The sequence below is a fragment of the Rutilus rutilus genome, assembly GCF_951802725.1.
Source record: "Rutilus rutilus genome assembly, chromosome: 13".
Classification (NCBI taxonomy): domain Eukaryota; kingdom Metazoa; phylum Chordata; class Actinopteri; order Cypriniformes; family Leuciscidae; genus Rutilus; species Rutilus rutilus.
Genome location: NC_140218.1, coordinates 2,793,847 through 2,808,922, shown reverse-complemented (window position 1 = coordinate 2,808,922; position 15,076 = coordinate 2,793,847). Strand labels below are relative to the sequence as shown.

Here is a 15,076-nt window from a genome sequence, read left to right as displayed (position 1 = left end):
TCCCTAATCGATTCCCTAATCGCTTATTTCCCTAATCGCTTCCCTAATGCGTCATCTTTCATTTAAAATTCTTAAATTTCATAGAATAATAAGATGCTAAAGGGCTGTTACCAATTTTATTGCAAATATGTCAACTTCCGCGCAATAACACTTTAACACTAGATTCTGCGTTAATTTGCCAATTCCTCTCTCTTAACAAAGCCCCCGGATCCGACGCTCTCACAGGTGACTTTTACAGACATTTGGGTAGATTTAAGAGACCTGCTGCTACAAGTCTTTACCCAAATATTTGGCGCAATGGATAAGACACATGCCTTTGGTGTGAGAGACCCGGGTTCGAATCCACTGTGAGACACCAATGTGTCCCTGAGCAAGACACTTAACCCCTAGTTGCTCCAGAGGCGTGTGACCTCTGACATATATAGCAATTGTAATTGACATATAAGCAATTGACATATAAGCAATTGACATATAATTGACAGCAATTGACATATAAGCTGTAAAAGTCAGCTAAATGAATAAATGTAAATGTAAATGTAAATTATAGGGCCCTACAAACGGCTGATTCATTCAGGAATTCATCATGTCAGAACAGAACGCTAATGAAATGTTTACCTGGCAAAACTTTAAAGCACGAGCAAATAATGACCTTTTGTGATTGCGAATAAGTGCAGAGTAGGGATGCGCGGTATACCGGTACTGCAAAAATACTGGTATATATTATATTTCAAACGGTACAATATCATAATTTTGCTCAATTCGGTATTTGATGCGCTGCTGTTTCGAAGTTCACCGCTAGGCGGCAGTGCGCTATCCAAACTGACGCGGGTCACGCAAAACCGGCAAACGGTGACAACAGAGGAACACGATGGATCAAACAGATGAAGCTCATTCTACACGCCCGAAATGAATAAATAAAGAGAGCAGTAGGAGTGAAATATGGCATTACTTTGCCTACAAAAGTAATGAGAAAGGTGAAGCAACAGACCTCAATGCACCACTCCACAAACGCTGCTTTAAATTAGCCACGGGAGGCAACACATCAAATCTGGCTAAGCACTGTCACTTGCTCATCCTGACTTGTTCAAAGAGTTCAGAGATCGACAGGTGAGTCCGTCATTCAACTGATTTCATTTAGACTTTTATTCACAACACTGATCAGCGCACATAAGTTACATCAGAGCTTATCAATTAAATATGACACGGTAAACACGAAAGCTCAAATGTGCTTGCATGACACGCTAGAACCAATGAAGTTTAGGTCTCATCATTTTTGCACTTTGAATGAATAAAGAGATTAGTGATATTAATTGTAGTATTAGTGATAGTAAAATGAATGGCATCACTGCTGCTGTGGCGACCCCTAGAGGAATCAGCCGAGAGAGAGAGAGAGTAATAGTAATATATGGATATTACTAATATGAATGTTAGAATAACACTTTACATTTCAGATACATTTGTCAACATTCATTAGGTAACCTGACCTAACAGTATTTTAGCATTTATTAATCTAGATCAATCAGTAATTATTATTTAAACATACTAATACATGTTTGGCATGTTAACATTATGCAATGCATTAAACTAATATGAACCCAAACACAAACCAAACAGTAATCAAACCAAGATGAATAAATGCTATAAATGTTGATAATTCTCTGATGATGCATGACAGCTAATGGTTTACATGTCATTTCAGTATTCTATTATTATTCTATATTAATCAATTATTATAGATATTAACCTATTTTAATTGTATCATTTCAGTTTTTTTCCCCCCAAAATCAAAATTTAACCTATTGTATGTTCCCTGACTGTCTTTTAGTTATTTTTTCTTAACATTTTGATACTTTTTGTTTGCACATTCGATACAGCAGAGTTTCAAGCAGTGTTTTTAATCAAATTGTTTCAACTCACTTCAATTTTGAGGCTAGTTATTTGTTAGCTGTGGTATTGATTTAGTATCGATACCGAGGTATTAGGTTCTGGTACCGTACCGAAACCAAAATAGTGGGATCGAGCCATCTCTAGTGCAGAGTCCTGTGAGTGTAACTCTAGCGCTGCGTTAACATGTGATGTGAGTTCTCTTACGAGAGTTCTCTCGTACTGCGTTTTATCAAAACGCTACGGGAAAAGTCTCTTTTCACGAAACACTGAAGCAAAAAATTATCCTTTAATTTTCATATATGTAAAACGCGTTGCGGCAGCAGCAGTCAGCTATGGCGAGACGGCTTGCTCGCTCATTGGCTGCTCTGCGGCAACTGCTTAAGCCTATCGAGCGAGGCCTGAGATGACGTCAGGCCAATGAGGGCGCTCCGCGCCCTTCCCGCCGAAACGGGCGTGGCTTACCTCTATAAAAGGAGCTCGAGAAGGCTGATTCACTTGATTTTAATCTCTTCAGCGAAGCGCACGCATCGCTGGATCACGGAAGCAAGCGTCGTTTGAAGCAAGCACTTCAGCGGGACGAGCCCTCGAAGCCGCTGGCCAACGCCGCCTTCTACAGCCGTACCTGCTGCGCTTTCCGACGCCTATATCCTTTATTGCTATTGCTCTGTTTTCTGTGTGTGTGTGTGTGTTCGCTGCAACACTCACCCCTAAAAGAGCTGCGTCTTTTTCAAGACGCCTTCTCATGCAGCGCTCGCGCTCGCTCCGAGCCAATTGCCTACGGTGACTCTGAGGACTCGCCAGGCATCCTTTCCGAGGCTGCCCTTCCTGGAAGCGGACGGCGGGATTAGTTTTTCTTTACGTTACAAGAAAAGCTACCCTGCCTCTGCACGCGTCATTCACCGGCGAAGGAGAAAAGAGTGTTCTTAGTTCTTAGTCCCCTCTTTTCTCTCACATTTCTCAGTTCCCTGTTCGGCGACTGGAAATATTATTGCAGAAAGTGAGTCTGTTACACGCTTGCCTGCCAGCAAACGCCAAAGAATACATGTTGACGCCGCTTTCAAAGCCTGTATCCCCCTGTGGCTCAGTGGTGGAATTATAGTGTCTCCACGCGGGAGACCGGGGTTCGGATCCCGGTCTAGCGGCATATATATTTATGCCGCCAATGCTTTGCTCTGTAAGTCCCCTGAAGGCGACTGCAGAGATGCATTTTGCAGCCAGCGAGCGCGTAGTACCCGCTTGCCTGCAACCGAACACCGTTTCTACGGTTCCCGCGCGTCACTGGCGAAAGAGAATGGAGTGTTTTCAGCCCCGCTGAATCTGGGCGATTTCCACTCTTCTCACATTTGCAGGCGTTCTGAAAATGCAAATCACTCTGTCTGTTCCCCGAGAGGCAACTGCAGACGTGTTTTTTGCTGCCCACGAGTACGTGGTACAGGCCTGCAAGCAAACGCCAGTGTGGATAATACTCGCGCTGACTTTGTCTATGTATCTTCACTGTGGTCCAGTGGTAGATTCTTAGACTTGCGCGCGGGCGATCGGAGGTTCGAACCCCAGGCCGGCCGGCAGAAAATATTTATGCCGCCGAATGCAAATCACTCTGTTTGTTCCCCGAGAGGCAACTGCAGACGTGTTTTTTTGCTGGCCACGAGCACGTGGTACATGCCGTCTATGTATCTTCACTGTGGTCCAGTGGTAGATTCTTAGACTTGCACGCGGGCGATCGGAGGTTCGAACCCCAGGCCGGCCGGCAGAAAATATATATGCCGCCGAATGCAAATCACTCTGTTTGTTCCCCGAGAGGCAACTGCAGACGTGTTTTTTGCTGCCCACAAGCACGTGGTACATGCCTGACAAGCAAACGCCAGTGGGGATAATACTCGCGCTGACTTTGTCAATGTATCTTCACTGTGGTCCAGTGGTAGATTCTTAGACTTGCACGCGGGCGATCGGAGGTTCGAACCCCAGGCCGACCGGCAGAAAATATTTATGCCGCCGAATGCAAATCACTCTGTTTGTTCCCCGAGAGGCAACTGCAGACGTGTTTTTTGCTGCCCACGAGCACGGCCGATGATGCTATATGTGTAGAGAAGATGCCCACTGCTAGTGCCCATCCCTACACACTAGCACAGCCCTTCACACAGGGCCCGCGCTCATATATTCGACTCGGGTCGATCACGCACGCAACATAGTGAACGTGCCCACTGCCTAGTGCCCACAAACACTATGTTCTGCATGCCTTGTGGTTTCTGTAAAGACGAAACCTGTGTGCATTCACTCTGCTCAGACAGACAGTGCACTCATTGCAGTAACTGTGCCCGCTCTCCCGCGCCCACACTTACTCACGGTATTTCTGGTGTCCCGGCCACGGCCGATGGTGCTATAAATGTAGTGTCGATGCCCACTTCTCAGTGCCCATCCCTACACACAAGCACAGCCCTGCACTTAGGGCTCGCGCAAATAAAATCGACTCAGGTCGATTGCGCTCCCCACATAGTAAAAGTGCCCACTACTCAGTGCCCACGAACACTATGTCTATCAGATCACAGGCTCTCTGTAAAAACGAGACCTGTCAGCGCGCGCGCTGCTTACACAGGCAGCGCGCCCCAAGCAGTAAATGTGCCCGCTCACAGCCCACATCTACTCGCACACATGAGTCCCACGGGACTCGTGCAGCCCCCCCTCACTCAGCCAAACACTGTTGTAAGGTCGAGGGCGAGCGCTCCGCCCGCTGTATTAAGCGCGCCCCCCGCCTCAAATGCCGCAGGCATAACGCCTATGTTTGTGAGCCCCATAGCACCTCTGTCGCACGGCGAACAGAGCGCGCTCTGTATCCGGCCCTTAGCCAACCATGCAGATGCATGGGCAGCGCTTCCAGGGGTTTCGGACTGGGTCTTAGGCATTATAAAGAGAGGCTTCTCGCTACAGTTTTGTCGACGCCCTCCGCGCTTCACAGCGCGCGTCGAAACTTCGGTTCCGCTGAATGTAGCACACCTACTTCGCGCCGAAATATCAAAACTGATAAGCAAAGGGGCGATAGAGCTTGTTCCCCGAGTTCAAAGCGAACAGGGGATATACAGCAGATACTTTCTAGTCCCCAAAAAGGACGGCGGTATCAGACCCATTCGGGATCTCAGACGACTGAACAGAGTATTAGTGAAACGCCGTTTCAAAATGCTCACAACCAGCAAAATTCTCGCGCATGTTCGCCGAGAAGACTGGTTCATGTCGATAGATCTGAAGGACGCGTATTTTCAAATACAGATAGCGTCACATCACAGGCGATTCTTGAGATTTGCCTTCGAGGGTCAGACATACCAGTATACAGTCCTGCCTTTCGGCTTGTCCCTGGCACCTCGTACATTTACGAAATGCATGGACGCAGCGCTCGCTCCTCTCAGACTCAGAGGCATGCGAGTGCTGAACTATTTGGACGACTGGTTGATCCTAGCCCAATCACGATCTCAGCTCATAGAGCACAGAGCCATTTTACTCGATCACCTCGAGAATCTTGGTATCACGGTCATTTGGGCGAAGAGTTCACTGAACCCCAGCCAAACGATTCCGTTTCTGGGTATAGTTCTGGACTCACAGTCTATGACAGCGCGGCTGTCGCCACAGCGCGTGCTGAACATTCAGCGCGCGGCGATGTCTTTCCGCCGCGGCGCTTTCACCCCGCTCAGAAAATTTCAAAGGATGCTGGGTCTCATGGCCTCAGCATCGTCAGTTCTCCGGCTGGGCTTGCTCCGCATGCGCCCGCTGCAGTTCTGGTTGAAAGCGCGGGTTCCGCGCAGAGCGTGGGTGTCCAGTCATTTACGCCTCAAGGTCGATCAGGACTGTGTCACAGCCCTGGTGCCTTGGATGGCGAAAGACTGGTACCAATCAGGTGTAAGCCTGGGGACTTCCTCGAGGGTGAGGATGGTGTCTACGGACGCATCCACCTCGGGATGGGGAGCGCTGCTCGAGGGCAGACCGTCCTTCGGCCTATGGTCGGAACGGGAAAAGCTCCAACACATAAACTGCCTAGAAATGCTGGCAGTGCACAACGCGCTGACGCGTTTTTGTCCCCACATCAAGGACCAACACGTCATAGTCCGTTCGGACAACATGGCAGTGGTGTCCTACATAAATCGCCAGGGCGGTCTGAATTCCATACCCCTGTACAGGCTGGCGAAACGCCTCCTGCTATGGGCTCAGCACAACCTGCGCTCGCTGAGAGCAGTACATGTGCCCGGGCTGCTGAATGTGGGCCCGGACAGACTGTCCAGGAACAACGTTCCTACGGGCGAATGGTCTCTACACCCACAAACAGTCCAGCTGTTGTGGGAGAGATTCGGCAAAGCGGAGGTGGACCTATTCGCGTCCCGCGAAAACGCTCACTGCCCCGCATTCTTTTCAAAGACCGACAGCGCGCTGTCCCAAAAGTGGCCGCGCTGCCTGCTATACGCTTTTCCCCCCATCTCCCTCCTGCCTCAGGTGTTGGAACGGGTCAGGAAAACAAAATGCCCAGTGCTGCTTGTAGCACCGTTCTGGAAGAACCAGGCATGGTTCCCAGTTCTGATGCAGTTAGCAGACATCGCTCCATGGCCAGTGCCGTTGAGGAGAGATCTCCTCTCGCAGGCCAGGGGCTCGATCTGGCACCCACACCTGGAACTATGGTCCCTTCATGTGTGGGCGCTCAACGGATACCCGTTGGTCTCGCAGAGGGAGTCATGAATACCATCACGGAGGCTAGAGCGCCGTCGACCAGGCGACTCTATGCTTCAAAGTGGTCGGTTTTCTCCGGCTGGTGTACAGCTCGGAGCCTTTCACCCCTCGAATGTGAGGTAACGGAGGTTCTCTCCTTCCTACAAGAGCTGTTGGATAAGGGCAGATCCCCTTCCACGCTCAAAGTGTATGTGGCGGCTATTTTAGCGTTCTCCGGTTCAACGCTGGATCAGTCACTGGGAAGGAATGATTTAGTCATCCGCTTCCTCAGGGGAGCTAGGAGACTGAATCCACCCAGACCTCCTTCAGTCCCTATGTGGGACCTTTCTACGGTCCTGGCGGCCATGAAAGGTGCCCCTTTCGAGCCTATCCAGTCTATTAGCCTCAAACATTTGTCTTTCAAAACAGTGTTTTTGATGGCTCTCGCTTCAGTGAAGCGCATAGGCGATCTGCACGCGCTCTCTGTGAGCCCGGCATGCTTGGAGTTTGGTCCTAATGACTCTAAAGTCATACTCAAACCTAAGCATGGCTATGTGCCGAAATCCCTCAACACGCCTTTTCGGGCTCAGGTTATTTCCCTGGCTGCCCTGCCGGCATCGAGTGAGGAAGGGGACTCGAGTTTTCTTTGCCCTGTTAGGGCTTTAAGAGCTTATATGTCCCGCTCTGCTGTCTTCAGACAGACAGAGCAGCTCTTTGTCTCGTTCAGCGGACGTTCCAAAGGAATGGCTGTTTCGAAACAAAGTCTATCCAGATGGATAGTTGACGCCATAGCGCTGGCTTATACTGCCAAGGGCATTCCATGCCCGTTGGGAGTTAGAGCGCACTCTACAAGAAGCGTTGCTTCTTCGTGGGCTTGGTCCAGCGGGATTTCCCTACAGGATATATGTACGGCGGCAGGCTGGGCCTCTCCGTCTACATTTATCAGGTTTTATAACCTAGAGGTTCCCGCCTTACAGGCTAAGCTTTTGTCGGTGTAATCTGTTCAGCCGTCTAGTCAGACCGCTGAAACCCATGCGCAATGCGCTACCGACTATCTTGGGCAGAACTGTGTAAGACCCACATTTCCCACATTAGTTCAGGTTCCCTACCCTGTCTATGTGATGTTATACTTGCGTCTGTGGACATGTCTATTCTACGACGCTACAGTATAGGGAATTAAGGCTCCCACCCTTATTCCCTGACTCTGTGTGAGTCAATCTGGTGATTATGCACTGTGTGCCTGAAATAGCTTCCGGTGATCAGTGTTTTTATCCCAGCACGCACGGCGTTTTGCAAGGGGTTCCCGTAGCGTTTTGATAAAACGCAGTACGAGAGAACTCTCGTAAGAGAACGTACTCGGTTACTAACGTAACCTCGGTTCTCTCTAGAAGAGGGAACGAGTACTGCGTTCTCTGCCGTGCGTACGGTTCACTCTGGTTCGCTTCGGCGATCAAAATCAAGTGAATCAGCCTTCTCGAGCTCCTTTTATAGAGGTAAGCCACGCCCGTTTCGGCGGGAAGTGGCGAGGAGGGCGCGAAGCGCCCTCATTGGCCTGACGTCATCTCAGGCCTCGCTCGATAGGCTTAAGCAGTTGCCGCAGAGCAGCCAATGAGCGAGCAAGCCGCCTCGCCATAGCTGACTGCTGCTGCCGCAACGCGTTTTACATATATGAAAATTAAAGGATAATTTTTTGCTTCAGTGTTTCGTGAAAAGAGACTTTTCCCGTAGCGTTTTGATAAAACGCAGTACTCGTTCCCTCTTCTAGAGAGAACCGAGTACGTTTTACAGTATTGGGACTGAGCGCCAGAACTGCAGCTGATAGAATGTGATACTGCCATATTTCTTCAAAAGCAGATCGTGGAGACATTAAATCATCCACGATCAAAAATGGTGATATCGCATAAGCTCAAGTATAAAACGACTGTTATCATGTCTGAAAACAAACACAAGTAACGGAGTTTACAAAACTGTATCGCACGCATTTATTCATCGCACAGACCAATCTTTCCGTAACTGTACAGCCCTGCAATGAGTATCACAATATATTCTTTTGAAAATTATTTATTGAATGATTATTAGTGTTGAATGTAAACTCCTCTTAAGAATTTCACCATTCAATGGGAATTTATCTGCTTATATTCTTAAATAAGGAAATCTATTCAGTGATTGGTCCATGCCTATGTCATCATCCAAAATCCCGTTTGTGGCACAGCAAAGTGTTGTGAATCATCTCTAAGACTGACACTTAAGATTTAGTCCTACACTTCACTTAAATTACGACTGAGATGCTTGATAACTAACTTCTAAGCACAGCTTTGAGGCAAGAGTTGTTTTACTCTTAAGTCCATTCTTAGCAGTGTTCTTGTGAGTAATTCTCAGAGGCTTGATAAATACGGCTTCAGATTTGTTGAAAGCTTCACGGTGTCTGGTCAGAACAGTGATGTTTCACAGCAAGAGTAGCGTTACTAGAGTACAGTAAGGTGGTTTATCTTTAAAGCTCAGCTAAACATTGGTCTCTTTAGTCGGTTGAGCCTTCGTCCTCCATTGTGCCTTTGAGAAGAGTCATGTGATCATGGTTGATGTTCATCTGAGTTGAATAATTCTATAATTCTATAGTTGATTTCAATTTGTTTGCTTTGAATTCCTAATTCCTAATATTACCGGTTTTCTCAGTCGCTTTGGTACAATTGTTGAATCATGCTTAACATTTTTAAACCAGTGAGTTAATTTCTCAAAATAATTGTAATCAAAGTTTGAAACACAGTGCAAAACAGTTACAGACATTAAAGCAAAAGTACACAACATTTATGTGGTCTTTTAAAAGTCTGTATTCTTTATATTTGACTTAGTTTTAAACCCAGTTCAGTCCAGCAGAAGAGCTCAAACCCAGAGTCCAGCTGTGTGTCTATGAAGAGTAACGGCTCTATGGAGCCGCCACATAACTTTAAGAGTGGAGACAAACGGCCTGATCTCAGGTATATCATTTCTATAAAAGATGTGCTTATTGTATTTTATTTGTATGAAATTGTTATTAATATACAGCAGTTTAATGAGTTACAATCTTGCTGGTTTCGGTCTATTAATGATCATCATTGTGCTCTTGTGTAAAGCTCTATGTGTTGTATTGTTAATACATTCACACACTGTAAAAGCTGTTGGTCTGTTACTCAGTTAATGACACAATTACATCAATATCAGTGTGTCTGATTCTTTACCCTCTTCATTCTGATTTAAGGTCAACTCTTCCATCCAGACCAGTTAAAAACAAAACTGTGTCCAAGCCTGTGATTCAACCACAAGACTTTAATGAAAGCATGTTTCCTGGTTTCAGGTAAAATTCAGGACTTTTTTGTTGTTGTTGTTTAATTTTAGGTGCTGCAATTCACATCACACATCACTCACACACATGATTAATGATTTACACATTTCAGAAACCGAATGATGTTCTGTGTCTCATAAATAGTTTTGTAATTTATGGCTATTTACTTCTCTGACTTGTGTAATAATGTGGTATTTTAATCTTGCAGCCATGACTCTAATCCTGCTGAAGTCCTCAACACATTGAGATCAAATCTGAGACAGAAGTTTGAGTGTTTGTATGAGGGAATATCAAAGCAGGGAAACCCAACACTCCTGAATGAGATCTACACAGAGCTCTACATCACAGAGAGTGGAAGTGGAGAGATCAATAATGAGCATGAGGTGAGACAGATCGAGACACAGTCCAGGAGAGCAGAAACAGAGGACACACCGATCAAATGCAGTGACATCTTTAGACCTTTACCTGGACAAGACAAACCCATCAGAACTGTGCTGACAAAGGGAGTCGCTGGCATTGGGAAAACAGTCTCTGTGCAGAAGCTCATCCTGGACTGGGCTGAAGGGAAAGAGAATCAGGACGTCCAGCTCATATTTCCACTCGCTTTCAGAGAGCTCAACTTGATGAAGGACAAAACACTCAGTCTTTCAGATATTCTTCATCTCTTTTTCCCCGAAACTAAAGAAATGGACATATCCAGTGATGAGTATAAAGTGTTGTTCATCTTTGATGGTCTGGATGAGTGTCGTCTGTCTCTGGATTTTCAGAGCGATGTGAGGTTGTGTGATATATCTGAATCAGCCTCAGTGGACGAGCTGCTGAAGAACCTCATTGAGGGGAATCTGCTTCCCTCGTCTCTCATCTGGATCACCTCCAGACCAGCAGCAGCGGATCTCGTCCCCTCTGAGTGTGTCCATCGAGTGACAGAGGTACGAGGCTTCAGTGACACACAGAAGCAGGAATACTTCAGGAAGAGAATCAGTGATCAGAGTCTGGCCGACAGGATCATCTCACACCTGAAGTCCTCAAGGAGCCTCTTTATTATGTGCCACATCCCAGTGTTCTGCTGGATCTCAGCCGCTGTTCTAGAGGAGATGTTGAGGGAATCAAGGAGAGGAGAGATTCCCAAGACTCTCACTCAGATGTACACACACTTCATGCTCATTCAGACCAACATCAAACATGAGAAGGACTATGAGAAGAAAGTGAAAGATGAAGACATGATTGTCAAACTGGGGAAACTGGCTTATCTGCAGCTTGTGAAAGGCAACCTGATCTTCTATGAGGAAGACCTGAGCGAGTGTGGCATTGATGAGGCAGAAGCATCAGTTTACTCAGGATTGTGCACTCAGATCTTCAGAGAGGAGTTGGGCTTGTGTCAGGGGAAAGTCTTCAGCTTTGTTCATCTGAGCATTCAGGAACATCTAGCAGCTCTATATGTGCATCTCTCCTTTATCAACAATAACATCAATGTGTTTGACCAGATTACCAAACCAACTAATGGAGGCAGAGTTTCCCTATCGGATCTCCATCAGAGAGCTGTGGATGAGGCTTTACACAGTAAAAATGGGCATCTGGACCTTTTCCTTCGTTTCCTTCTGGGTCTGTCAGTGAAGTCTAACCAGAGTCTCTTACAAGAGCTGAAGACACAAACAGCAAACAGCTCTCACAGCAATAAGAGAACAGCTGACTATATTAAAGACAAGATCAGTGAGAATCCCTCTCCAGATAAATACATCAATCTGTTTCACTGTCTGAATGAACTGGGTGATCTTTCTCTAGTGAACGAAGCTAAACCTCATACGAGCTCTGGGGGATTACGTGCTGTGAAACTCTCCTCGTCTCAGTGGTCAGCTTTAGTGTTTGTGTTGTTGTCCTCAGAGGAGACACTGCAGGAGTTTGACCTGTTCAGATTAATTGGAGTCAGAGATGATCGGTAAGTAACACTGAGTGCAATCATTACAGTCTAAAACATTATGAACAAAGAGAAACTCAGAGATCAGAGGTGTTTAAATCACGGGGCACAGACTGATTTCTGGGATATTGTAGATCATTTGCGTGTGTTCCTCAGACCGTGGCTGTGTCCTAGTAAGACTGCATATCTCGACTGCCACGTCATCAAGCGCCTCTGAAGGCCGTCTCAGTTTGAAGGATGTTTTGAAGACAGACTTCATTTTGTGTCTTTAATTCAGCTCATTTTGAAGGATGCATCAAGTATATCCTTCGTGTTCTTCAATCTCCCACAATCCTTTGCACACATTCTAATGAATGTAAAAGAACTGATGGAAAACGAGTCGGCACTGAGTTTATCTGAGTTCATTATGAAATGTAAGACACAGATAATGTATTCGGAGATGAAGGCATACATGTTATCTTTTGTTTCTGTGTAAATGAATCACTGAACACTAAACTGACAATAATGTAAGACACTGGGAGACACAGACGGCTGTCAGTCACTGTATTGCATTCATAAAAAAGCCAGTTAATATAAAGATATTTAATAGGAAGTATTTTTCCTAAATTAAGTTTTAATATTATTATTATACAAGAGAAGTATTAAGAAAATAAATTAATGTCTCATCATAATTTTTCTTCATCACCAGTTGCTGGCAAAATGATGGACAATGATTCACATTTTGTGCGCATCATTTCCTGTGACAATAAAACTAAGTAAATTATTAAATGAACAAGTATGTAAATAAGCAAGTAACAAGCAAACAAACTCGTGTGCTTAATTTCTAGGAATAATTTGCTGATGCAGGTACAAAAAGACTTTTTTCTTGCCCCCCCGCCCGACTCGGGAGTTAAATGTCTCCATGGTGATAACCATAGCAACGGACAGGACAAACAAACCTGATGTGTCATAATAGTGTTGTAGTGTAAATGCAGACTAATAGCCCTGCCACAGCAACACTAACGAGAAGAAGAAGAGACTAATCAGTGACGGCTGAATACGAGGCTTCTACAGTTATAGATATAAAACCACTTTTTCACATGTCCTTTATAAAGCAGTGTTTCATTAAAACAATTATTTGAGGGTATTTAGGAAGGTATAATGTATTATTTACTTATGATATGAATTATTATTATTATTATTATATTATTATTATTATTAGTAGCATTAATAATTAACTTTAACTTTAAATAATTTTTATTTTCAATTAGTGCCACACAGAACACAGGAGATGAAGTTCTCCAGAAGCTGATGCCTGTGGTTACAGCAACTAGATGCGCTCTGTAAGTAACACTGAGAACAAGCATCACTGTTAAAACATTATAACAGTTCTTACTTAAACATTATAAATTAATGGTTTAACAAAAAATATGAGTCACACTTCAGCTCTTACCTATCTGACCTGATTTGTGATCTACTTAACCATTTTTTATGATATATGTGAGAGAAATTTATATTCAAATATATGCATTTGTAATGTATGCATATAAACATTTATATTTAATGAATGTAATGTATTAATGTATTCCATTTGATCAGTTTCATATAATCTTTCTCCCTCACATAGAGACATAATAATCTCTTACAATAACAGTTAAATTTACTGATATATTGAATTCATTGTTTAAAAAAAGAGATATTGCACAAATTATAAACACAATCAAGAAAAGCTAAGATTTCTGTTTTGATCTGAGAGAGTGAAGAGTGTGTCATTGTTCTCTACAGGTTGATCAGGTGTGGTGTGACAGATGAAGGTTGTGCTGCTCTGGCTTCAGCTCTGAGATCAAACCCCTCACACCTGAGAGATCTGAATCTGTCTGGGAATAATCTAGGAGACTCAGGAGTGAAGCTGTTTTCTGCTGGACTGGCGAATCCTCACTGTAAACTGGAGAAACTGTGGTAAGATCATACGTTACTCTCACATGAAACTGTCACTAGGGGCGTTTCCATTACAGATTTTTCGCAAAACTTTTTTAATGAGCGTTTGGTGTAGGTCTACTAGGCATAGAGATATCTGAACATCTTTGCCAAGCGCAAACCAGTACAGAAGTAGCCTAATCAATAATTAAAGTGCAAGCTGAGAAACTGAAGTGGATATGGAGAAAAGCTTCTTTATATGCCATTGCCTACATTTTAAACGGATGTCTGCCAATAGGCCTAAAACATTACATATATGGTTATTGTGACAGAGACTGGGACTCCAGGTTAATAAGATTCTGACTGAGTAGCAAGATATGAATTCAATTGTGATTCTGTGAGAATTCACAGATCCAGTTTCTCTTTTTTAATCTTCCCCTTTACATTTAAAGGAATCTACATGTGTGTGTGTGTGTGTGTGTGTGTGTGTGTGTGTGTGTGTGTGTGTGTGTGTGTGTGTGTGTGTGTGTGTGTGTATGTGCTCAAATATGGCTTCTGGAGAGCAAATGAAGGATAAAATATGAATTACTAAACAGACATTAAGCAGTTCCCCATACTTTTAGAGTTACAACTAACAGCCACTAGATGGCAGCAGCGTATAAGAGATGAACTGACAGTAAATCTTTGAACATGGAGTGCTAATGATAATAAATGTAATATGTCAGGCTCACAATTTTTACAATTGAAGTGCTATAAAAGTTGTAGAAATGACAAATTCAATGTGCATTGTATTAAAAAATTCTTTATTGATATGCAAATAGACAATAGACATCCAGCAAAAGAAAAATGGTAAGTGATGTATGCCCTCAAATCTGTAGATGTGCATGGATTTGTCCTGAATCCCTTCAAGAACTCGGGAGCAACTAGAGTATACACACCTTCTGTATGGTGTAACGTGTCATAACGTAATTGTGTGTAGGACAGTGAGTGAGTGAGAAAACGTGTGTGTGTGTGTGTGTGTGTGTGTGTGTGTGTGTGTGTGTGTGTGTGTGTGTGTGTGTGTGTGTGATCATCTTTATCTTTAGCGTGCGCAGCTCAAACAGCAATGCGCATTTATAGCTATAATTGGGACTGTCATATACATGCCATTATAATGAGAACACTATTGTAATAAAATGTTGTGTATTCTCTGGGTTTAGTGGCCGTGTTTCAGCGCGTTGTTGTAGAAATAGCGCGTCCAGAACAGCGATTACACGTTCTGACCAGCACAGTCAAGCTCACTTGTGCATTCACGGCACTTTGTGCAGATATATGATAAGTCGTCGTAATATTAAGTTTATGAAATATAAATATCTGATTAATCTCACATAGGATGC

At 44.4% G+C, this 15,076-nt stretch overlaps 1 protein-coding gene across 1 annotated transcript in view; it reads left to right on the top strand.

The window, feature by feature from the left end:
• LOC311302520 (uncharacterized protein) overlaps positions 1-15,076 on the top strand; it is a 747,744-nt gene that overhangs the window by 3,070 nt on the left and 729,598 nt on the right. Inside the window, exons 4-8 of the mRNA XM_084428465.1 lie at positions 9,420-9,545; positions 9,806-9,901; positions 10,098-11,825; positions 13,055-13,126; positions 13,569-13,742. Of these exons, the coding sequence (XP_084284591.1) occupies positions 9,420-9,545; positions 9,806-9,901; positions 10,098-11,825; positions 13,055-13,126; positions 13,569-13,742 (2,196 nt within the window). The remainder of the gene's footprint in view (positions 1-9,419; positions 9,546-9,805; positions 9,902-10,097; positions 11,826-13,054; positions 13,127-13,568; positions 13,743-15,076) is intronic.